Source organism: Salvelinus fontinalis, chromosome 32 (assembly GCF_029448725.1).
Source record: "Salvelinus fontinalis isolate EN_2023a chromosome 32, ASM2944872v1, whole genome shotgun sequence".
Lineage (NCBI taxonomy): Eukaryota > Metazoa > Chordata > Actinopteri > Salmoniformes > Salmonidae > Salvelinus > Salvelinus fontinalis.
In genome coordinates, this window is record NC_074696.1 from 24,447,761 (window position 1) to 24,473,774 (window position 26,014).

Consider the following 26,014-nt stretch of genomic DNA (forward strand, 5'->3'; position numbering starts at 1 on the left):
TAGTAGTGGAGTATTTTGTATAGACATGTAGCTAGCTAGCTAAACAATGAATCAACTCATAACGTTACTACCCTGCATGAATCTGCAGGTTCAATATTAACTAGCTAAGATTAGGTTATAACTAGCAATGCAAATGTCTCTGAGATACGAATTATATAACTACACAGATCATACAGGTAACTTTAGCCAATGAGCCAGCCAGCTAATGTGATGGCTTTCAAAAAACCTGCGTTAGAAAGGATTACCTACACATACTGACCACCTCATGATATAAACAGAAGAGTTCTACATGGCAGACCAATCTGAACTCATATCTCGGCATATCCAGCCCACTCATTATCTCAGCCAATCATGGCTAGCGGGAAGGTTGCTGACTTTTTCCAAGGCTGGACCAACTAAGCTTGTATTAAGTATTTAGAGATGGCATACAAGTTTGTTATTAAGGCAAATTAAAGTTCACAAGTTCCAGAAGGCATTTCTGCCAAAAAACGCATTTTGTTTTAATATATTTTTATTTATTTTACCGTTATTTTACCAGGTAAGTTGACTGAGAACACGTTCTCATTTGCAGCAACGACCTGGGGAATAGTTACAGGGGAGAGGAGGGGGATGAATGAGCCAATTGTAAACTGGGGATTATTAGGTGACCATGATGGTTTGAGGGCCAGATTGGGAATTTAGCCAGGACACCGGGGTTAACACCCCTACTCTTACGATAAGTGCCATGGGATCTTTAATGACCTCAGAGAGTCAGGACACCCGTTTAACGTCCCATCCGAAAGACGGCACCCTACACAGGGCAGTGTCCCCAATCACTGCCCTGGGGCATTGGGATATTTTTTAGACCAGAGGAAAGAGTGCCTCCTACTGGCCCTCCAACACCACTTCCAGCAGCATCTGGTCTCCCATCCAGGGCCTGACCAGGACCAACCCTGCTTAGCTTCAGAAGCAAGCCAGTAGTGGTATGCAGGGTGGTATGCTGCTGGCTATATAACGTTTTTAAACTTTAAAAAAAAGGTTTACGTTCAAATGGCTCTCCTGTGAAGTAGTGACGCACGACATACGCCTAGTTTCCTGAAACAAGTCACAAATGGGAGCCTAATAAATTTATTTAATTTGACTGATTTCCTTCTATGAACTGTAACTCAGTACAATCTTTGATTGTTGAGTTTATATTTTTGTTAAGTATATATACATTTTTCCCCCTCTCCATTGTCCTCTCACCCTGTGTCGTGCTGAACTGAGGGTCCAGATCAGGCTCTCAGGTGGCCATCATGTAGGACCCATTCTCCGTTCACCAGTCCACCTCAGATTGCCTCCCTCCTGGCCAGAATAGCTCTTCTGCTGACCTGCTCCCCGCCCTCCTAATCCTCCTTCTCTCGGCCTGAATGGCTCTTCTGCCAACCTGCTCATCTCTCTCCAAATTCTCCTCCTCCCAGACAGAATCGCTCTTCTGCCTACCTGTACACCTACCCTCTGAATCCTCCTTCTCCCAGTCAGAATGGCTTTTCTGGCGTTCTGCTCACCTCCCCACCTCCCTCCGTATCAGCAATCCAGGACTCTATTGGCTCTAATTAGCTCTGTTAAGTCATTTGGCAAGGCTGAGTTTATACTCAGAAGACTGATGAAGGTGTCGGCCTCATGGCCAAAGTGCTTGATCTCCTATTCCAGTCGTTTAGAGGAGGACCTAATACAATAAAGTGCCATTCATTATCCCCTGTCTGAAAACACCCTAATCATCCAAATTAAGCAAAATGAAATTTCCCTTCGTCCTCGGTTGGGAGGGAAAGAAATTCTTCCTCTCTCTCTTTATTCCCTCATTTGGAGGACTTACTTGTCCAAGGTTACTAGGCAATTAAGACCTATAGCAGGGCTAAACTAACTTTCTCTGTCTCGTTGCTATGCTGGCCGAGCACCCACACAACTCTGTTTCTTAAAGTGAAATTCTACTTTTCACAAGAGCCTCCCCTCTGAAAAAGTTTGTCTTATTTTGGTTAATTTTAGGTTTTGGGAAACAGTAAATATCCTCGTTCTCAGAGACGATAAAGCTTGGATACCACTTCCAGACTCAGAGTGAAGGAGAGGCATACATACCAAATGACACCCTTTTCCCTATGTAGTACACTACTTTTGACCATAGTCCTATTCGCTCGGGTCGAAAGTAGTGCTCTATATAGGGAATAGGGTGTCATTTACCATTTCACACGGTAGATCATGTCAGGAAGCCTCTCCTCTATGACTATGAGATGATTGATTAAATTGCCCCAAACTAGCTACTTTTCCTTCATTAAACCCGTAGGTGGCAGCTAACTCAGTTTTCTCTCTTCAGTAGACTCAACTTTGCGGTTGTGGCCGAGGTGTTGTCACAGTGCGAGAGAGGGGGGACACTCTGTTCCCTTGTTAATGTGATTTGTGTTGCTCACTGAAGACATGGCGCTAGGCTAGCATGACATTAGAGAAAGTGACCCTCCTTTCCTCGTAATACCTCATCCGATGATGCAACATGTTTTTCTGGTTATTTGATTTGTGGTTCGGGATTTTTTGGGCGATGGGGGTGCTGGATTGTGTACTACGCTCAGACCTCATTAGTGTCTATGGCAAAGACACAATGTTGAATAAGATGTTGTGTGACGTGCTGTAGAGTACTGTAGGCTAGAATCTTTCACTCTATCTCTGAGTCTGTTTGGTGAATTGATGTGGTGGTGAGTAAAATATGGTGCAACGTACCGGAGTACAGTAGGTTTTTCTGTGTCTGGCTGGAAGAGTTTAGACTGCGTCACTGCCTGCATAGAACCATGCCTGCTTCTCCAGTAAAAATCCATTGGATTTCCTGCATCCACTGTGTTACTTTAGGTTCAGTGAGCTCGGTAGGGATTATTTAACCTTTACAAATTGAACAGAGCCACCAGGAGCCCAGACTATTGTAAACATGAAGCACTTCAATATATCCTCTCTCTCCTTCTCGCTCTCCCCCCCCCCCCCCCCCCCCACTCTCTCTCGCTTTCTCTCCATGGGTTATTTTGTAAAAATCCCTGAGTAAGATGATGCGTAGAGACCTTGGTAGACAGATTCTAATAGAAATACAGTAAATATGCTGCAATTCCGCTGTGAAAGAGTGTGTATGGATGAAATCTCCACAATACTTGACCTTTTTTCTTTTTGTATAGTCACAAAGGAGCTTTCTGTTTCCAGACAGATTCACCCTAACACGATCACATTTATTTATTTTTCTACTAGAATTATCTTTGGACGATGACTATGATTTTTCTGGCTATGTAACCACTGGAAAAATAGGACAGTGCACTCAGCTGTAAACCATCTATAAACTGAAGGGTAGGACTTTCTCTGCTTCTGGAAATGCTTCCATCAGCTCATGTGCAGGTAGTGAATGGTGTACAGTGTACAGAGAGGGAAAAACTGTTCAGCGGTGAGGGCTGTGTGTTTGTGTGCATGTGTGTGTGTGTTTCCCTTCAGGGCGAGGTGAATTGAGGTTTGTGTGTCCTCGTTTCCACAGAGCTTTACGGCACACAGACTATTAAACCAAATTGTGCCAGAGTTTACCTCTGGGCAGTTATCTTGGTGTCTCTTTCTTAGGCGATATTCCGATAGTATTGTCTGTTGAGGATGATTGACAGCCATCGTCGATGGTGACGACATCCTGATATGACAGACGATAATAAACCCTTTTCAGCTTGACTGGCCTCGTGCAGTTAAGAGAAGAGGGAAGTCAGGCAGTGTATGGGTAACATTCTGAATAAATTGCCTATATTCCTATTTGCTGTAGCTTATTTCAATGAATATGTTATATTTACAGAATGCAAGAGAACAATGTAGACATGGCTAAGTTTCACCAAAGCAGCGCAAAATGTCCGCTCATAAAACTTTTTTCTCACTCTTCAATAGCGGATGACTTCTCCCGCCGCGATATTTCATGATTAAACAATTAAATTATCTAACGGAGTTCTAGGCTATAGCAGAATGTGTAAAGTTGTTTTTTAATTAACTACAAGTGTGGTAGGCATATGGTAATAATGAAAGAGATAGAACAAACAATAGTAAGATAGAAAATTGAATGAGAAATTTGAACAAACCTTACAGTTGAGCAAAACATTCATTAATATGACAGAAGTCATGCATGCAAGACTGAAAAAAAATCCCTCCTGTGAACCAAATAGCCAAAAGCCTAATCCTACTAATTGAAAACTCAAATTAAAGTTATGTAAACTATATTTAGTCTCCGATGTTTAAAGTTGCACAATGAGCACTTTTTACATCTTCACAGTTGTTGGTTAGCTAGCTAGCAATTCTTTTGCCATATTAACATAGATGTGACATCGGTCAAAACTCCTCAAAATAAGACCAGGTTTTGACCAGGTTTTTATTTGTTTTGACATTTTTTGTTGGGGGTTTACAGGTACGATATTCATTTCAATTAATATATTTTGTTTATATAACATGTACCTGTGGGCTAAACTAAAGTAAGAAATACATACAGAAATTATCATATTGATCAAAAATGATTTTGTAATAGTAAAATTGGTATGTAAAGAAAAATACATGTTGGGAATGGGATTTCTTTACTTACCAATTTTACTATTACAAAATCCATCACAAGCTGATAGATCACTAGTGTACTGCGATGAAGCCCTGTGACTTTGACCGGCAATTACAAGTCATTGTATTTGGCGGTCAAAGAAAATTTGAAAATGTTGCTCTGGATTTATTTGGGATGGCGACAAAGATCATGGCAAAGATGATGGCATTTACAACAGTCTCTGAATAATTCTCTATTGAATTTGAAAAGCAGATTTTTCGATTGAACGAGGCCAGCAATTAGGAAGCCAAACGTCTTTCCCTCTCCCCCTAAACATACTTATCACCTCAGGCAATGAACAATCTTCTATCCCACACTCAATCGGCTGTAAGACATTCCACCCATACTAAGAGTGCAGACCTACATAACAAGAGACAGGTAAATTAATGAGGAAGAACTGGGCTAATCATCCTTCTCTTTAGCCTTACACTCTGACTGACAGTGGCCTCGCTGGTCCTTTTGTGTCACACGGGTTGAGGTCACAGCTCCCTCAGAATGTGTGGATGTCATTGCATTCCCAACCTCCTTCCACGGAAGGCCCCCATTGTCTTGTGACTTCCATTGTCCCCCAGGTGAGATTATATTGTGCCTGTGCCACATATCCCCACCTTTGGAGTGCCACACACTGCCACACACTGTCACACACAGCACGGGAGTGACAGGCGATGGCAGTGACACAAGGTGACAGGTGACACAGTTAGCAGTGAGAGCCATTGTACCAACCACACTGTAGCTTCCTGCCCCCTCTGTCATCCTGCCAGGATACGTCCTCCCTCCTCAGAACTGGCCACTCAAAAGGACCCTTCATATCACAGGACACAGATAACACAGACAGACAATACATTGAGACTAGGGAAAGGGTGAAAAGGAAAATGCATTTAGCTAAAGGGCTAGATGGAAAAACAGGGCATTGTTCCCATTCAGGAATTGATTATAGTGGTGTGCATAAGCCGTCCTTTATTTCACGTTGAACCAGCTTTCATCTTTTGCTCTCTCTACAATACTGGGTCCTGGTTCACATCAGCTTATTGTACACTGCTACTATTGTACTGAACATGTGCTATTTATGATACTATAGATGTCTGTTATATGGCTCTGTGTGCATCTAGGGTTAAACTATAATGATAGACTTGTGTCCCTCCTCCAGATACTCAACTCTCCTTTGATCTGTGCTCTTTCATATGTCTTGATGTGGCCTCATCAGAGCAAGATGAAGGATTTAAGATGGCCTCAAAAACATTGCCGTGTAATTATAGGGAGCATGGGAGCTGGTGCAGATATGACAAACATTTTATTTACGATGACAACGGTTCTCTCTCATTAATACATGGGGTATTTTTCCTCAGCTAAGATCAGTTTAGTTAATCAAATATGTTATGGGGAGTATATATATGGTGTATTTAGCAGAGGACTACAGGCATGTTGCTGTGGGTTAGCCTGGCTCTCGACATTTATAGCTATTACGTCTGTTGTCAAGCTGCGTACTGTATTTTTCATTAAAATAGGGGGAACAGAGGCCGCGTTGTGAGATCACCAATATGCATTAGGGCAAAAAAAGAGAAAAAGGAATGAGCGCAGAAAAAGAAATAGCAAATGTCTGGTTTGGTGTGTAAGGTTGATTTAACGCTCCTATCCTGTCATTTTGTGTCAGAACCTTTTTGAAAGAGAGTTTGCTGAACTTAAGAGTGGAACTGGCTTCCATTGCACTCTAATAATGTGTGAGCTCAACCTCGCCACAGTGCAGTGAGTGTGTGTGTGTGTGTGTGTGTGTGTGTGTGTGCGTGCGTGTGTGTGTGTGTGTGTGTGTGTGTGTGTGTGTGTGTGTGTGTGTGTGTGTGTGTGTGTGTGTGTGTGTGTGTGTGTGTGTGTGTGTGTGTGTGTGTGTGTGTGTGTGTGTGTGTGTGTGTGTGTGTGTGTGTGTGTGCGCATGAGTTCATGCATTAGTGTGTGTGTGTGTGTGTGTGTGTGTGTGTGTGTGTGTGTGTGTGTGTGTGTGTGTGTGTGTGTGTGTGTGTGTGTGTGTGTGTGTGTGTGTGTGTGTGTGTGTGTGTGTGTGTGTGTGTGTGTGCATGCACATGATAGTGTGTTAGCAGCAAATTGGAGAGCACCAAGGAAAAGTGTATTCCCAGTGACCTCCTTTTATTACTGTGACCTCCCAATATCCTCTTCTTAGATTCTGGCGAGGAATACCTCTTGCAGGAATAAATTAAACGTCATTTATTCAACTCAAACCAAATTATACAATTAGGGAAGCAATTTAGTGAGAGACACTGGATTTGCGTAAACCAGGGATAACCTCCTAGCAAGATAGGACTTGATGGTTCGATATGTCTGGAATTGTAACCAGATGTGCGCTGAAGGCAACGAGATGCTAGCGCCCAAGCCCAAAATGTTGACGCAGCATTTCAGAAATTGAAATTGTCAGTAGGGGTTCACCTAATTTCCCCGCAGCTGATTAAATAATTGTTATTTAATGTAAGTGCCCCTGCAGATTACTTAAGTGAATTAAATGTAATTTCATTTCAAGAGCTTTGTTTATAAGCAGTCGATTTAGACCACAAGCTCTCTCTCTCGCTCTCTGTCTGTCTCTCTCGCTCTCTCTCTTTCTTTCTCTTTCTCTCTCTTTCTATGGCAAGAATCTGTATGGTTTTATTACTAATTACTAGTTGATGTTTTCAATCCTAAAAATGGATTAACACTCATATTTGATATTTAAGCTAGTATTAGGTACTTTTGCTTAAATAACTGAATTAACTTTTTATTCTAATATAACTTTAATAAATTATTGGTACTAATATAACTGAAATGAAACCTAATGATGAAGTGGTGGGGTGGAAAGTCATCGCCCACTCCCCTCACCTGGCCGGATAAATAAATACATGTAATTAGGGTTCCAGGTCTAATTATCCAGCATTCCCCTCACCGGGAGGATGGAAAGAGTGGGTGGCGTCTCTAGGCACGCCAACGGAACAGAAGGCATTAATAATCAATCACAGACAAACAGAATTCACATGCAACACCTAGTGTACCTACCGATCGTGCAAAACACTGTCAGAGTCATTTATCACAGGTATCTGGATTAATAACATGGCCCGTTCATGCTTATTGCTCTAGGTTTTTCTATTTAGTTTCTTGCAGTTCGCTGTGCAGTACAGGGAATATCATACTTTGGAACTCAGATAATTCAAGTATTCACTGTAAGTTAAGTGTTGCCAAAGTGTTATGGATGAGTCTGTTACTGCTGTACTGTAGCTCAGAATATGTGTTGAAGGGTTGCTGCAAGTCATATTTGGTTGAAGGTGGATGGTAGGGAGGCTGGTGGCTGTCTTTCCCAGTCGAAATAGATAGAATCTCTAGAAAGGGCTTGGAGCCTCTAACTCTGGCAATTTGACTGGTAAACTCATGGGTACACTCTCAATGGCTTCCAGTCCACCAATTATGCCATCGTTGACTTGATTCAATTTATACGGCTAAGTTACACAGCACCAGCATCAGCACCACCAGCAGAAGTAGCAGCAGCACCACCAGCAGTAGTAGCATCTGTGCAGCGTGAAGTATAAATGCAGGGTAGCTCGCAGGGTGGCCGACAGATCCCAGATAGCAGGATCAGTGTGAGGACCAGATACAGTGATGAACTGAGGCAGGTCAGTAGAGAAACAAGGACCACTCTCGCAGTAGCTCGCTCCCTGGCAAAAAAACAATACATCACCGCAGTCGCCAAGGCAGAGACTCCCCGCCGCCTGATACGTGGCAAGAGAGAGAAAAATTGTCCTTTTGCACTTAGGGAAAACAAAGACAATCAGAGCTTTCTTTTTTTGTCATTTTTTATTTCTTCTCTCTGTCTAAAGAGCTGCCTAAGTCATCCAGGCTGCAGCTGTTAAAAAAAAAAGTATTATATTTTTAAGAAAAAGAGGCCAAACCTTGCAAGTCTAGGTATGGCTTCGTTTTTACAGATGGCAGAGCAGACCTAGATGATAATTGAAAAGGAAGTCTGGAACTGTGAGCCATTTGACAAGGGTGGACTATTTCTGTTGCTTTTCCTGTGTAATTGACACTTGAACTTACTGGAGAGAGACCCCCCCGGACACATACACACACACGCACATGCATGCATTCTCGCACACACACCACACGCCACACACACCACACGCACACACACACACTTCCTCGTGCATGCACACAAACGCACGCACGCACTCGCGTGCACACACACACACATTCTCAAAACCCCCACCAGTCCCAGCCACCTACCAACACAACTGGCAATAATGACATGCTATACACAGGACTGCAGACATGTCTTGATTGGGCCTGATTAGTGAAACTGCAGTAGTAAACTGCTAGGAACATGAGCTCATATGGTACATGGTATGGACAGCTGGAACCTCAAATTAACCAGAACAAGTATTTGTTCAACATACACTACCTATTTTTCCTGGTGTATTTTTGTATTAGTATTTTATTTCTTTACAATAACAGCACTTACGGTTGACCGAGGCAGCTCTAGCAGGGCAGAAATTTGACAAACTGACTTGTTGGAAAGGTGGCATCCTATGACGGTGCCACGTTGAAAGTCACTGAGCTCTTCGGTAAGACCGTTCTACTGCCAATGTTTGTCTATGGAGATTGCATGGCTGTGTGCTCGATTTTATACACCTGTCAGAAATGGGTGTGGCTGAAATAGCAAAAACCACTAATTTGAAGCGGTGTACACATACTTTTGTATATACAGTGCATTCGGAAAGTATTCAGACCTTTTGAATTTTTCAACATTTTGTTACATTACAGCCTTATTCTAAAATGTGTTATATAAAACATTTTCCTCATCAATCTACACACAATACCGCATAATGACAAAACAAAAACAGTTGCTTTTTCTGTTGCTTTTCCTGTGTAATTAACACTTGAACTTACTGGAGAGAGACTCTCCCCAGACACATACACACACTTTTTGTTACATTGCAGCATTATTCTAAAATGGATTATATACAAATTCTCCGTAATGACAATGTTTGCTAATTTATATTTTACTTTGATTTTAAATATATATATATCACATTTGCATAAGTATTCAGACCCTTTACTCAATACTTTGCTGAAGCACCTTTGGCAGCGATTACAGCCTCCAGTCTTCTTTTTTGTAAAATTATAAAAAACATGATTTGGAAAGGCACACACCTGTTTATATGAGGTCCCACAGTTGACAGTGCATATCAGACCTAAAACCCAGCCTTGAGGTCGAAGGAGTTCTCCGTAGAGCTCCAAGACAGGATTGTGTTGAGGCACAGATCTGGGGAAGTATACCAAAAAATGTCTGGAGCATTTTTACCAAAATAACAATTATTTCACCATTATTTAACCAGGTAGGCTAGTTGAGAACAAGTTCTCATTTACAACAGCGACCTGGCCAAGATAAAGCAAAGCAGTGCAACACAAACAACAACACAGAGTTACAAATGGAATAAACAAGCGTACAGTCAATAACACAATAGAAAAAAAAGAAAGTCTATATACAGTGTGTGCAAATGGTCCCCAAGAACACAATGGCCTCCATCATTCTTAAATGGAAGAAGTTTGGAACCATCAAGACTCTTCCTAGAGCTGGCCGCCCGGCCAAACAACAATTGGATGAGAAGGGCCTTGGTCAAGGAGTTGAGTGGCCTTTATGGTAGAGTGGCCAGATAGAAGCCACTCCTCAGTAAAAGGCACATGACAACCTCCTTGGAGTTTGCCAAAAGGCACCTAAAGGACTCTCAGACCATGAGAAACAATATTCTCTGGTCTGATGAAACCAAGATTTAACTATTTGGCCTGAATGCCAAGCGTCACGTCTGTAGAAAACCTGGCACCATCCCCACGGTGAAGCATGGTGGTGGCAGCATCATGCTGTGGGGATGTTTTTCAGCGGCATGGACTGGGAGACTACTCAGGATGGAGGGAAATATGAACAGAGCAAAGTGCAGAGACATCGTTGATGAAAACCGGCTCCAGAGCACTCAGGACCTCAGACTGGGGTGAAGTTTCACCTTCCAACAGGACAACGACCCTAAGCACACAGCTAAGACAATGCAGGAGTGGCTTCGATTCTTTGAATGTCCTTGAGTGTCCTTGAGTGACCCAGCCAGAGCCCAGACTTGAACCCGATCTAACATCTCTGGAGAGACCTGAAAATAGTTGTGCAGCGACAGAGCTTGAGAGATTCTGCATACAAGAATGGGAGAAACTCCCCAAATACAGGTGTGCCAAGCTTGTAGCGTCATACCCAAGAAGACTCGAGGCTGTAATCGTTGCAAAGGGGCTTCAACAAAGTACTGAGTAAAGGGTCTGAATACTTATAAATATGCTTAGTCATTATGGGTTGTTGTGTGTAGATTGATGAGAAGGAAACATTTTTTAAATCCATTTTAGAATAAGGCTGTAACGTAACAAAATGTTTAAAAAATCAAGCGATTTGAATACTTTCCGAATGAACTGTATAGTGGATCTACAATACAAAATCCATAATACAGCAATATAACAATATTACAATGTACTTGTATGTAGAGTGTGTGTGTTATTATGTATAGTGTTCTTCAGATATATTTGCATTGATGTTTTATGTCAATGTGTAGTAGTGTTAAGAGGTCTTTAAGACGACACATTTGTTGTAGTTTCTTATGCTATCATTTATGTATGAAGTGAGTATCTGTTTGATTGAGTAGATCTCGTTGCCTGCTCTATTGATTACAGTTCAGCAGACCACTGTTGCAGGTTATTCATTGCAGGTCGAGCCACACGCCACTTGTTGTAAAATGTCACTTCAGATCACCTTGGACCGAGCTCCACCACTGGCTGCTTCACTCACTGAATAAAGGGAGAATATTTCACTTGGAAGAGGAAGACATATTGTCTGATGCCATGTCTCTGATTGACTTATATATGGTAGCCTAGCTATCAGCCTGGGCAAAGTATGTCTACAATTCACTACAAGTATTAACTGTTTTTTTTAGTGGGTAGATCAGATTTAATATTGCAGATAGTTTTGGCTTCCATCACTGTAATTGTCTGCATCATTTCCAATCCCCCATATATTTTTTGTAAATATATTTTCCTTTGTTTTTAGCCCCTTCAGCTAACCTCAACCCCTCCCATCTATCTCTGAAGACCATCCAGTTTTGATTTTATTTGCCATATATTTTTTATTTGTGCTGTTTCACAAAAGTTCTGAACCTATATACATTTTACGGACACAGTATATTTTACATGAGTTATCTTGTTGTTTTTAGTCCCACCACTTAACCCCTCCCATATATCTCTGAACACCATCCATCTATTTGACATATATTTTTCAACTGTGCTGTGATGTTTCACAATAGTTCTGAACCTTTCTATTCTCATAGTTTCTAAATTGTAAATTAAAGATACATTTTTTTGCTAAGAGTATTATTGTATTATTGATCGATTGACTATGACTTTTTAAATCACCCAGCAGTGCTATTTGCAGAGTTAGCTCCAAGTAAATGTTGCAATTTCTCAGCCATTCCTGAACCTGCGACCAAAAACAAGCTACATATGGACAGTACCAAAACAAATGATCTAATGATTCTGTCTGAAACTCTTAAGTTTTGAATCAGGCTTCGTTTTGTGTATCAATTCATAAACCATGTGCCAGTCTTAGCTGTTGTTTGTTGGTCGAAGCCCAACTTGTCTAGAGCAAGGAGAAGGAGATACATGTTGAGCGAGACAAATAGGACTGCTATCAGCTCGAGCTGTGCTCAACCTGTAAACATTTACACTTTCCAGCTGTTGGAAGTGTCTGTGACTCTAAGCAAAACACGTGTGAGTAATTTGGCCGAGGCAGTCGGGGTTCGGGCATGAGCCTGGAGGGGGAAGAAAACACAGGGATGATGATGGACACAGTGTTTAGCTTGTAACGCTAGAACAGGATAGGAAAGAATAAATCAATCAATCAATCATACCTGTCATTCCAGCCATGTGGCAACCACATAAAAACTCCTTGAGATTTGGGAATGTGTTTGTTCCCCTCTCTGTCCAGGTTTCTTCTGTGGCAGTAGCCTAAGCATTGATCCTAACCATAGATTAGCCTATCATTTGTAAGCATGTTTTATTTTATTTTTTCCTTTAAGTATACCACAAAGAGAATCATTATTATTTGAGAGTAATGGTGTTCTGTAGCACATATTTGCGTGGTCTAGCTAGCAACCTGATTGGAATTTGCCTTAATTGGATGAACATAGATTTTTTACCCATTCATTCCGTGTGGTTTCGGGCTTAATTACATGTGGTTACAGGGTTAAAACAGAAATAACTAAAATTGTTAAGTTTAGGTATACATTCTGAGTTGTTAATGTTAGGGCCATGGTGTGGGGAAGGTTTCAAACAAAAATTATTGAAAACAATGTGTTGTTTCCATTAAGTATCATCAAGTACTCTCCCTGCTTGTTAGAGAATTATGAACTTCAGTGCCACAGTGGTCTAAGCAGCATGCTTTGGCTCTGAGCCTTGTGCGTTTAAGCACAGTGCTGTGCAATAGGTTTTTTTTGGGGGGGGGGGGCTCACAAAGGCAGACATCGACGTCCCCAGGACCTTTTCAAACGTCCAAAATCGACGGCTTGCTAGCTAGAGCCTACACTTATTTAATTTGAACAGGTAATCATTTGTAATTGTTCGATACATGTAATTGTTAAATTAAAGATTGACACTTTAATTTTGTAATTCTAATTGATTGTAAATGTTGATTGTATTTTCACACTTATGAATAATACATTCTGAAATTTTGAGTCTGGAAATAATAGGTAATTTTGTTGTTTCAGTTTGAAGGACGGTTTTAGGGAGACAACATTGAGTTCTTTTATTGGAGCACAAGCAGCCGTGCAGAGCGCAAATTGTGTCCCGTGCTTGAAAATGCTAATTGTCAGAGCGACTTTGCACTTGCTGATAGCCCACTAAAAACATGTCTCCATCTCATTTAATTATTGCTGTAATTTTTACTCTTTATGGCCGCGCCCTGGTACCGTCCCTTCATTCCTTTTCACTTCTTTTCATTTTCCTTGTATCTATGATTAATGTCTGATGTCAAACTTTAGATTGAGCAGGCATCAGCAAATGCGAGATCATAATTAGTTTAGCTGACGATGGGCCTCCGATAGCGCTTGCATCTGGATGGAAAATTACCCTATAGGGAACTGGCTACTCACCAGAACTTTTTACTGATACATTGTGAAACACCCGATGAATCAAGTATCCTTTCACTGCCAAGAAAGCTCTCTGGATTTGGAGCCAATATTATGTCTGTAGAAAAGCTTTCCATTCTAAATGTATCAGAGGAGAATTAGGAGCATTGTATTTTTCTGGCGAGAAGAGGACATGGCTCCCTACACAACATTTCGGAAGTTAAATAAATGGCACAATGGCGTTTACAGGCCCCTTAATCTAGATAATGCCACTGTAGCCGGCTAGCCACGCTGCGGATCACATGCAAGGCAGGACCGACCGCTTGTTACGTTCATATGTTGTTCTGCACTTGATAAGGTCGGACACTCCAATGATTCATTTAGACATTACTGATTTTCTGTACTTGCCTTATGGGTCAGCGCATTGTTATTTAACGCTAGAACAGGATAGGGGCGGCAGGTAGCCTAGTGGTTAGAGTGTTTGACTAGTAACCAACAGGTTGCAAGATCAAATCCCTGAGCTGACAAGGGAAAAAATCTGTCGTTCTGCCCCTGAACAAGGCAGTTAACCCACTGTTCCTAGGCCGTCAATGAAAATAAGAATTTGTTCTTAACTGACTTGCCTAGTTAAATAAAGATTAAAAACATTTTTTGTCTTTTTGAAATAATACGGTTAAGGAGGGCGTTAAAAGAAAATACTTGAAATCTAGTAAAGAGAAAATATTAGAAACAGTTTCCAGGTTTGAACATTTTTGAAAATGGGCTCAGAATTGCTTCCTACACAATGAGTGCCACACGTGAAGATTATAGAATGAAAATTGGGCTCCTAAAAAGGTCTCATCCTCAGCTTGTCATAGTGGTGCAGGCGATTAAGGCTGATCTCTGTCTAGTGAAGTGGTCAGGTGTCATCTCAGACTCAGTGGTATCTTACCGGACTCATTAATCAGTCTAAAGTTAATTAGTGAGAGAATCAGCTGGGTTCTATTTATCACTACCCAACTTGACCTTCTGATTGGGCAGTGTGTATGTTTGTGTGTATGTGTGTGTGGCTGCCTGCCTGCCACACTCATACAATGAACCCAGATGATGATATGATGTTTCTCCGCTCCAACCTTTTTTCTCTTCCTCTCTCTCTCTCTTTCTTTATATTTACCCTCCCCTTTGCACCCATTTTCTCACTGACTGACTGACTGACTCTCTCTCTCTCTTTTGATTTGGCTTTCAGAGACGACGAGGCTCAGGGGTATTCTGTGCCAACTGTCTGACCACCAAGACCTCGCTGTGGAGGAAGAATGCCAACGGGGGATATGTGTGCAACGCGTGTGGCCTCTATCAGAAGCTCCACTCAGTAAGGCTGGCGGGGGGAGCTTGGAAAAACACAGGAGTGTGTGTGTGTGTGTGTGTCTGTGTGTGTGTGTGTGTGTGTGTGTGTGTGTGTGTGTGTGTGTGTGTGTGTGTGTGTGTGTGTGTGTGTGTGTGTGTGTGTGTGTGTGTGTGTGTGTGTGTGTGTGTGTGTGTGTGTCAGGGGGAGGGGAGAGGGGGGCAACCTGCTATTCCAGCCCACCCACTAAAATAAAATAGCCGTTAAGTAAATGGTAGCAGGACACTGTAGCCGTTCTAGTCTGTCCACCCCACTTCCTCCCCAGGTGACTGGTGCTCCTCTCAGGGCCTGGGGGAGGAGGGGGTAAGGGGTGCCCCCATGCCCTCTCACCCCTAGCCCTGCTAATGGTGATCTGGGAGTAATCCTGCCTCAGCCTAGAATTCCCTAGCTACCCACAGATCCCAAAACATCTGACCCTAAAGTTCACACATGCTCCTCTCACACACATGCAGGCTCACACATCACATAGGTATGATAGGTCTACTCCCTCTTTCTCCCCCCTCTCTCTCTCTCTCCTTCTCCATATCTGTTCACACACATTCTCTCAGTCAAAGGCTGTGACCTCACTTTGTGGTGCCACACAGATGCAGAAAAAGAAACATGATGGGAATTAGGGATGTAACGATTCACCGATATGCATGGTCCCCAATTCAAATTTTGAAGATATGACTGCATCGATCCACGGACCCCAAACCAATCTAAATGTAGCATGCATCGGTCAGAAAATCGATTAAAACATTACAAATTGCCAGTTCACTAAATTGTTTTGCTTATATTACTTTCTTTCTACCTTCCGAAAACGGATGCTTCCTCTCCTTCAGTGTCGAACTAAGCCTGTAACTGTCTTGACAGTCATTGATCTAAAAGTCATTTTGGGAATATTGGTAGCCTAGTTAATCTGCGCACTGTGCCCAGATTCGCACGCTGACCAACGCAAGTAGCCGTAATCTTGCACATCTGCACCTTCAGCATTCAAATGCTTAAATGGCTTGTGTGATATTAGGCTTCATTAGTTAAGTGACAATCTATGTAGTTGGCTAGGTTATTGTTATCTACGCACTGTTGAAAATTGTGTTTTACCAGAATTAAAGTAAGCTACTGGAGACACAACTCTCCTCTGGCTATGCCTGCTAAACGGGGCTTACAATAGATGTAATTTCGATAGTTTACGTTCATACTTTGCCCATGCTGATAGTTCACCAATAGTTTTGGTAGTTTTTCTTTATTAAACAATCAATGTATATGGTCATTTTTCGATATAGTTGATCATTTCATAACGAGGACAGCAATAACTTTGCGAGGCGCACTGCATGGCCGAAGCGAGAGTAGAAAAGAAGCTCACTTAAAACATCCAAATGGTCAAAACCATTCGATTTTGCGATAGGGGTGAAATCTAAAGTTGTGCTATATAGTCATTGGCTGTGTCATAGCTAATTTGTAATCGATAAATATTGATACATTACCAGCTGAAATGACCAAATCGCCCTCTAGTGGCCTCATGGGTGGAACGGTTTTCATATTTTTCATAATTTCATAATTAATAAACATTGTAAAAAAAAAAATATATATATATATATATATATAAAAAATCTGGTGTTTCTATGTCAAACGGTTTTGTTATATTTCAGTCTTCTGTGATGTATATAAAGTGTAATATTGGGATAAAAACTCTAAATGTAATACATATCAACTATACACGGAGTGTGGAAAAAAACATTAGGAACACCTTTCCATGACATAGACTGACCAGGTGAATCCAGGTGAAGCTATGATCCCTTATTGATGTCACTTGTTAAATCCACTTCAATCAGTGTAGAGGAAGGGGAGGAGATTTTTAAGCCTTGAGACAATTGAGACATGGATTGTGTATGTGTGCCATTCAGAGGGTGAATGGGCAAGACTAAAGATTTGAAAGGGGTATGGTAGTAGGTGACAGGCGCACCGGTTTGAGTGTGTCAAGAACTGCAATGCTGCTGGATTTTTCATGCTCAACAGTTTCCCATGTGTATCAAGAATGGCCCACCACCCAAAGGACATCCAGCCAACTTGACACAACTGTGGGAAGCATTGTAGTCAACATGGGCCAGCATCCCTGTGGCGCTTTCGACACGTTGTAGAAAGGAAAGGGAAAGGGGGATACCTAGTCAGTTGTACAACTGAATACATTCAATTGAAATGTGTCTTCCGCATTTAACCCAACCCCTCTGAATCAGAGAGGTACGGGGGGCTGCCATAATCGACATCCACGTCTTCGGCGCCTGGGGAACAGTGGGTTAACTGCCTTGCTCAGAGTCCATGCCCCAACGAATTGAGGCTGATCTGAGTGCAAAATGGGGAGTGAAAGTCAAAATAAGAAAGGTGTTCTTAATGTTTTGTACACTCAGTGTATATCTGATTTCAGAACCAAAGTTGGGGGACAAAAAAACATAGGCTACATTGCTCCCCCTTATCAGATAGTGGTAGGATAGTAGATGCCTAGTCTCCCTTTTGACTCTGATCAGGTGCCTACATAGTACCTACACCAAAGACATACACCATTTACACACAGACACAGTACATACACCAGGGTTCCCAACTTTGCCCCACAGGTGATTTTATTTGACCCCACAATTATTATTATCATAATTTTTCGTTGTTGGACATAAAAGACTAAACACACCAACAAATCAGCTCCAACTGATAAAAAGTTTGCAAATCTGTTCCAAAGTATTCCCTCGCATAATAGAGAGATATATGTGATTGTATACCAATGTTAACAAGGTTTGAAATGATTCTGTTTTAGTCAAATATTATATCTGTTTGGGCTTCTTGCAGTTAATTTGCAATCTACAAATTATTTGTAATTATGTTCCAGCCCCCTGAACATCTGCTCACCCAAAAATCGTCCCGCAGCAGAATCTAGTTGATGATCCCTGACATACACTATAGACATACATCATCCACACACACACACACACACACACACACACACACACACACACACACACACACACACACACACACACACACACACACACACACACACACACACACACACACACACACACAGACACGCACGCACGCACACACACACACACACACACACGGCTCATGAGCTCCATCAGCAGCAGATGTTATTTTAGAATGGAAAATTCGTGTTTAAACAACAAATGTTAGTGCATCGAATCGCATCGATTCACTCTCTAATCATACCGAATCGCACCGAATCATTTCAAACTAAAAGTATCGAATGGGAATGTTATCATTATAATTCTGGAGATATGGGGAGATTGCCATTGTGTAACAGACTTCAACATGTTATCCTGAAACAGGTCAATGTTCTCAATCATTGAGGATTTTCAGAATGAAATGTTGGTTTTGAATACACAAACTGTATTTTTTTCTTCTCTCTGGCGAGTAAACCACCACGGCCTGGGCTGGAACCTTCCAAGACGTACTTCTCAATGCTCTTTGAAATGAAATAGTGTCTGGGCAAACATATGGGTAGGCAAATGTGACATCATGTGAGGAATTACCACTCGGAAACAAGGAGGCCTTTGTCTCCGCACATCACTCAACGTTAACATTTTTATGTTTAATCTTGGTAATTCGGTTACGACTGGGTTAGAGTCCACAGAGTCCGCCAGTCCAGTGTATAGTGCGTATTCTAGGCCGTGTTGCATGCCTGAAGGCGACTGGGCCGGCTGCCTGGGTGGTGGGGTGGTGAGTGGTGGGGGGGGGGGGATCTACACAGGAGGCTCCCTGAGTCGGTGTGGTCGACTGGGCCAGAGAGGGAGAGAAAGAAAGAGCCAGGCTCCAGAGAGCCTTGCTACAAGAGGCCCTTTCACTGGCCAGGCCACCTGGTGGTCTAAACCAGCTCCAGTCCAGCAGACCAGGCCTACCACAGTCAGTGAAAGAGAGAGACAGAGAGAGAATGAGACGGAAGGAGAGAGGTGAGGGAAAGACAGAGAGGAAAAGAGAGAGAGAGAGAGAGAGAGGAATGGGGTGAGAGGGAGCTTTTCCTAAGATCACCCACTCCCCTGACTCTTGTTAGGTTAGATAGAACCTAACTAAAATGTTTATTATATTCTACTAAAATGTTTGTTCTATTCTACTGCGCCATTTACTTTATGTTCGTATTCGTATATTTTATTATTTCTTATTGTTCTTGCATTGTCGTGAAAGCACCTGCGAGTAAGTATTTCGTTGGACAATGTATACCATGCTTATTCCCATACATACAACTAGTAAAACTTAAAACTGAAACTTGAACTGATGACTCCCTGTAGGTAGCTTGACCCAGCTGGGGTTTTGTGTTAGGAAAGACAATGTTTCTTTGTGTATCATATATCATTTATATTGTAGTGCATGCTTAAGCTTAAAGCATACATTGAAAAACGTCTGATATTAGTTGTTATTATATAGAATTCCGTACAATTATGTTTGTGCACTAGTGGAAGTTTGTATCTTCGTCCTCTTTTTCTCTTATGATGCACTGTTAAGTTGGTGTTATAGTGATCCACCTTCAGACATGATGAAAATGACTGTGGTTGACTCCATTATATCCCCAATGGCACCCTATTCCCTATATAGTGCACTACCTTTGACCAGAGCCCTATGGGTAGTAGTGCACTATGTAGAGAATAGGGGGCCATTTGGGGACGTAGTGATACTCATAATCTGTTACTTTCGTCTCTGTGTGCCTCTGGACCTGCATGCTGCAACTGGACTGTTGTTTGGGCTTGTTTATGTGTTAGTTGTTAGCGCTCCTTGCTAGTTGTTAGAGAGGAGGTAGACTCTACAGTGGAGGAACTGGCCTGTTGTTTGGGCTTGTTTATGTGTTAGTTGTTAGCGCTCCTTGCTAGTTGTTAGTGAGGAGGTAGATTCTACAGTGGAGGAACTGGCCTGTTGTTTGGGCTTGTTTATGTGTTAGTTGTTAGCGCTCCTTGCTAGTTGTTAGAGAGGAGGTAGACTCTACAGTGGAGGAACTGGCCTGTTGTTTGGGCTTGTTTATGTGTTAGTTGTTAGCGCTCCTTGCTAGTTGTTAGTGAGGAGGTAGATTCTACAGTGGAGGAACTGGCCTGTTGTTTGGGCTTGTTTATGTGTTAGTTATTAGCGCTTCTTGCTAGTTGTTAGAGAGGAGGTAGATTCTACAGTGGAGGAACTGGCCTGTTGTTTGGGCTTGTTTATGTGTTCGTTATTAGCGCTCCTTGTTAGTTGTTAGAGAGGAGGAAGACTCTACAGTGGAGGAACTGGACTGTTGTTTGGGTTTGTTTATGTGTTAGTTGTTAGCGCTCCTTGCTAGTTGTTAGAGAGGAGGTAGACTCTACAGTGGAGGAACTGGACTGTTGTTTGGGCTTGTTTATGTGTTAGTTGTTAGCGCTCCTTGCTAGTTGTTAGAGAGGAGGTAGACTCTACAGTGGAGGAACTGGCCTGCTGTTTGGGCTTGTTTATGTGTTAGTTGTTAGCGCTCCTTGCTAGTTGTTAGAGAGGAGGTAGATTCTACAGTGGAGGAACTGGCCTGTTGTTTGTGCTTGTTTATGTGTTAGTTGTTAGCTCTCCTTGCTAGTTGTTAGAGAGGAGGTAGACTCTACAGTGGAGGAACTGGCCTGTTGTTTGGGATTTTTTATGTGTTAGTTATTAGCGCTCCTTGCTAGTTGTTAGAGAGGAGGTAGACTCTACAGTGGAGGAACTGGCCTGCTGTTTGGGCTTGTTTATGTGTTAGTTATTAGCGCTCCTTGCTAGTTGTTAGAGAGGAGGTAGACTCTACAGTGGAGGAACTGGCCTGTTGTTTTGGCTTGTTTATGTGTTAGTTGTTAGCGCTCCTTGCTAGTTGTTAGAGAGGAGGTAGATTTTACAGTGGAAGAACTGGCCTGTTGTTTGGGCTTGTTTATGTGTTAGTTGTTAGCGCTCCTTGCTAGTTGTTAGAGAGCAGGTAGATTCTACAGTGGAGGAACTGGCCTGTTGTTTGGGCTTGTTCATGTGTTAGTTGTTAGTGCTCCTTGCTAGTTGTTAGAGAGGAGGTAGATTCTACAGTGGAGGAACTGGCCTGTTGTTTGGGCTTGTTTATGTGTTAGTTGTTAGCGCTCCTTGCTAGTTGTTAGAGAGGAGGTAGATTCTACAGTGGAGGAACTGGCCTGTTGTTTGGGCTTGTTTATGTGTTAGTTGTTAGCGCTCCTTGCTAGTTGTTAGTGAGGAGGTAGACTTCAGAGGACCATCAGGTAGGGTTGTATACGTAACTCTTCCTGCTCCACTAGCTGCTAATAAATGATTTTGAGAGGAGGGGATTCCAAGTCCTCCGGGTTCCCCATCCGTTCGCTCAACACTCCGAGTCTGGATTGTCTGTTTTCCTGAGATTGTTTGTTTGTTCTTGGCAATGGCGAGCGTTCCTCCCATCCTCCCAGTGGGGACTGATTCATGATAGCCACATGTGCGCTTGTTCGTTCAGTCCTCACCGGAAACCACCTGGATGTTGCAGCAGTGTAGCGAGGGCCTCGTTGAACAGAACATCACCATCGCTTGTCTTTTAAGAGGTCCTTTGGTGGCTGCAATTAATCAGTGATGAAGACGTTTTCATCTGCAGGCGTGTTCATCGGCCCCAGCCAATGGCAGTAGTATTTTTATACTTTTGAATAAAAGTTTTATACGCTGTACAGAAATAATTCCATAATAGCACCTCATAAACCGGTGCTGTAGTGGGCCGTAATGGAGTTCTGGACTCCTTATGCCATAGCACATTGCAACAATAAATGTCTCTCTGGTTTTATCTTCTAATAATAGGACTTGACGGGCAGCGGGGAGCGTATGCCCTGTGTGTGTGTGTGTGTCAAATGCCGGGCTGTAAAAACATATCGAAGTGGCAGCATTACTTTATTCTGTCTGAAGAGTCAGTCTCTCTTTACAGTTGCCAAAGTGCACTCCAGCATTGGTCACACTGACAGAAACCAATGAATGGCGTACTCGAAACAGTCTCCTGAGACGTTTTGAAAAGTTCTGCTGCTGGTGACAGAGAGATGTGGCCCACCAAAAGGCACCCTATTACCTACACCTACACGATATTTCCTATATAGTGCACTACTTTTGACCAGGGCTTTGGTCAAAAGAAGTACACTATATAGGAAATATCGTGCCATTTGGGACACAGACTATGATGAAAGCAGTAGCTTGTTGAAGAGCGAGGCAGCATAGAGAAAGGTAGCTTATTGAAGCTTATCCATTTGTACAGTACTGTCTGGAAATGCCAACACTTTTGTATTGTGTAGGCCTTTGTCAGTAGTAGATGAGCACAGTGTGAGATGAAAGTGTTCTTGTTTCTAATGAATTACACATTCGTTCTGGTGACACAAAACAGAAGGAGTCAACTGACGGTCTAGACAGACACAGCAACAGTATGGAAATAGATGCATGCATGAATAGGTATTGGAGATGAACAGTCGCTTAGATGGATGGAAACAGCACATCCTGTAAGAGAGGTAATTATGGGTAACTATTGCAGAAAGAAACATAAGGTTAAGATGGTGGGAGAATGAAGATGACCTTTCTTCTGTCTGTGTCTTCCATCCACCTTGCTGTGTCTGTGGCCTTGTATTGTCAATCTGGTGTCTATACTTTTGACTAAATATGGCCCTACCTTTTGTTAAGCTTGGATCTATCTGCAGAAAATGCCCTTAGCATACTGCGAGCTCCAAAAGTATTGGGACAGTGACACATTTTTCTTGATTTGACTCTGTACTCCAGCACTTTGTATTTGAAATAATACAAAGACAATGAGGTTAAATTCCAGACTATCAGCTTTAATTTGGGGTTATTTTCAATCATATCGGGTGGACCGTTTAGAAATTACAGCACTTTTTGTCCCTCCATTTTAGGGAGGACAAATTCACTTAATATTGGGACAAATTCACTTAAATGTGTATTAAAGTAGCCCAAAGAATGCTAACTTCCCCTGTTATTGTAATGGTGAGAGCTTAGCATGTCTTGGGGGTATAATATTTGTGTGTCTGTAACTTTTTAGAAGGGAAAGAGAGAGAGAAAGAGACAGAGAGAGTGATAAAGAGAGAGAGATAAAAAGAGAGATAAAGAGAGAGAGAGACAGAAAGAGACAGCGAAAGAGAGAGAAAAGAGAGAGAGATGAAGAGAGAGAGACAGAAAGTGACAGATAAAGAGAGAGATAAAGAGAGAGAGAGACATAGAAAATGAGAAAGAGAAAGCAAGATAAAAAGAAAGCAGAGGGAGAGAGAGAGCAATGGAGTGAGAGAGACAGATCGATAGAGAGAGAGAGAGAGAGAGAGAGAGAGAGAGAGAGAGAGAGAGAGAGAGAGAGAGAGAGAGAAGGGAGGACACATGAGGAAGGAGCCTCCATGGCTACATGGTTTCAGAATGTTCCAGTCAGTAGAGGGCACTCTTTCTTCTGGTCTGAATCATCCTCTGTTTCTCCTCTTCTGCTGCTCGAGACAGACAGCCTTGACATCTGGCTGAGATAGAGAGAGACAAAGAGAGAGAGTGAGACAGCGGGAGAGAGAGGGAGGAGGGGGAAAACTTCCACTGCTTTCATTCACCGTAGGGAATTAAGTGTTGTAATAGAGCAATGGAAGATGTGTATGACTGATACAACTGTTCCTGGAAAATACTATTTTCCTTCTCCTTTCATGGAGCCAGAGCCATAGTGTTGGGTGAAAGGTCACCAAACTTTTCTGAGTCAAGATCACTTTCGCAGTCAAAAAGCAAGCCGAGATCTACCGCTCAGATTTTTTTTTAAACACGACTTAAAAAATGTAACCTAATAAAAACAGTTCTATAGGAATGAGGTTTGTGCAGTAGGCCTAATACATTATCACAGCATATTGGCTATATGCCTGGGCTGCCAATATTGTTCTTCCCAGACCATATTATATTTCAAACTCAAGCTTTGATCAGTTGGTGTAGCACTTGCGAGGCACAGCTGAGCATAAATTTAAATAATTTTCAAATAATTCCGAGTTGGATGACCGTTCAAAACGATTTTTCCCAGTCGTATCTTGTTTTTTTACGAGTTCCCAGTTGTCTTGAACATGGAGTTAGTCTCAGTGGAAGGAGGGAGAGAGCAGCAGAGGTTCCGCCTCTCAAGGCCCCTGCTCTCTCCTTCCTTTCCTCCGGTGAGACTAACCAAAGAGGGGCCCCCATCTTCCACCTGATGGCGAAACTCGAGTCGCACCGCATTCGCCTTATGCACAAATTCATGTTGTTCCTATGACCAGAGAAAGTAAAATATTCCTCAATATTAATATAGACAAGACAAGCTGCTAATTACAATAAATATGCAGGGCTACCGATACACTTGGCTTCTCATTCATTGCAACTGTATCTCGAGTGGAAGTAGGGAGAAGCACGTTTTATGTTTTATAATAGTGTTGAATAAAAATATGGTTGAATCAAAACTTAGACATGATCTCACTCATAAAAACAGCAGCTTTTTATGCTGTATTCTTTGACAGTCTCTCTCTTGTCATGGTTTTAAAAGTTATGAAATCTCACTTAGGCTAGTATCAAACTTTGCTGTGGCCGGGGTCATGGTAGATGTAGGCACGGTGATTTGACTTATTTTATTGGCCAGCAACTGCCTCTGCAACCCAATGCTGCAAGGGAAATGCAGCGTTCCATCTAGTGTACCAAAATGTAATGACGCTTTAGGTGGGATCGAGGCGTTATCATTGGCTTTTCTACAGAAATGCTTTGTGATCGCCAAGGAATGATTTGAAGATCGCGATCGACCGGTTGGTGACCACTGGTGTAGGGCCTACATGTTTCTGAATAAATAGCCGTACTGTCATTGAGGGGGAAGGAGGGGGAAATGTAGGATCTTAATTTGAGCCAATTTGCTACAGCAGGAAATGAATCCTGCAGCAACAGGAAATGTGAATTATTGATACATGTCAAGTCTGACATTTTAAAGTGGAAATTACTAACTTTAGAAGCCTTTTTAAACCTTGAATAATATATAAGTTTGCATTTCCTGCCATGCAGGAAAATGATCAGCAACAAAAGAGTGATCAAATTAAGATCCTACATCTGTACGCTCTTGAAAAAAAAGGGTTCCAAAAGGGTTCTTCGGCAGTCCCCATTGGAGAACCCTTTTTGGTTCCTGGTAGAAACCTTTTTGTTTTCAGGTAGAACCCTTATGGTTTCCATGTAGAACCTTCTGTGGGAAGGATTCTTCATGGAACCCAAAAGGGTTCTACCTTGAACCAAAAGGGGTTCTTCAAAGGGTTCTCCTATCGGGACAGCCGAATAATCATTAAAGGTTCTAGATAGCACCTTTTTTCTAAGAGTGTTCTAGCCTTATTGGAAAAAAGATAATTTCCCTTCTTCCTATCAACCTGTGCCATCAAACCTTTCTTTCCTCTTTTTTCATGTCTCCCCCCTTTTTTTGATTGGTTTCCGTTCCCCGGGAACATGTCAACGGATTCTCTATCACATAGATAAGGAGGTAGGCAGCGGTACGGTGTGGAATTGATTCCTCAGGGACTTTTCACACCTATAAGTCAGTCTGCAATAGGGCCAATCTGATCCCTTTTATTCAGATTCTCTTCTGGCCATTTCTTCACTGGCCATATGCATATACAGTATGTGTAGGGAGCAAATCGATGGAATAAAAATGGCCACACATCTTTTTTAATTTTTTTTTTCTCTCTAGCCGTGCACCTATTAGTTTGGGCTCCCAGTTATTTCTGGGAAATTTCAATGGAAAGCGGGTGAAACGTTTGTATAAAAACGTGTCCGTCGGCATTGCCGTGTTAAGTGTCACCGGCAGGAGTTGGCTGTGAATGCCAGACTCTACCTGTGGCAGAATAACATGAAGGAGAGGAAAAATGAAAGGAACAGAACAGGAAAGAAAGGAAAGGCCTGGGT

At 42.2% G+C, this 26,014-nt stretch overlaps 1 protein-coding gene across 1 annotated transcript in view; it reads left to right on the top strand.

The window, feature by feature from the left end:
• trps1 (trichorhinophalangeal syndrome I) overlaps nucleotides 1-26,014 on the top strand; it is a 197,586-nt gene that overhangs the window by 166,894 nt on the left and 4,678 nt on the right. The window contains exon 6 of the mRNA XM_055893868.1: nucleotides 14,993-15,115. Coding sequence (XP_055749843.1) covers nucleotides 14,993-15,115 — 123 coding nt within the window. The remainder of the gene's footprint in view (nucleotides 1-14,992; nucleotides 15,116-26,014) is intronic.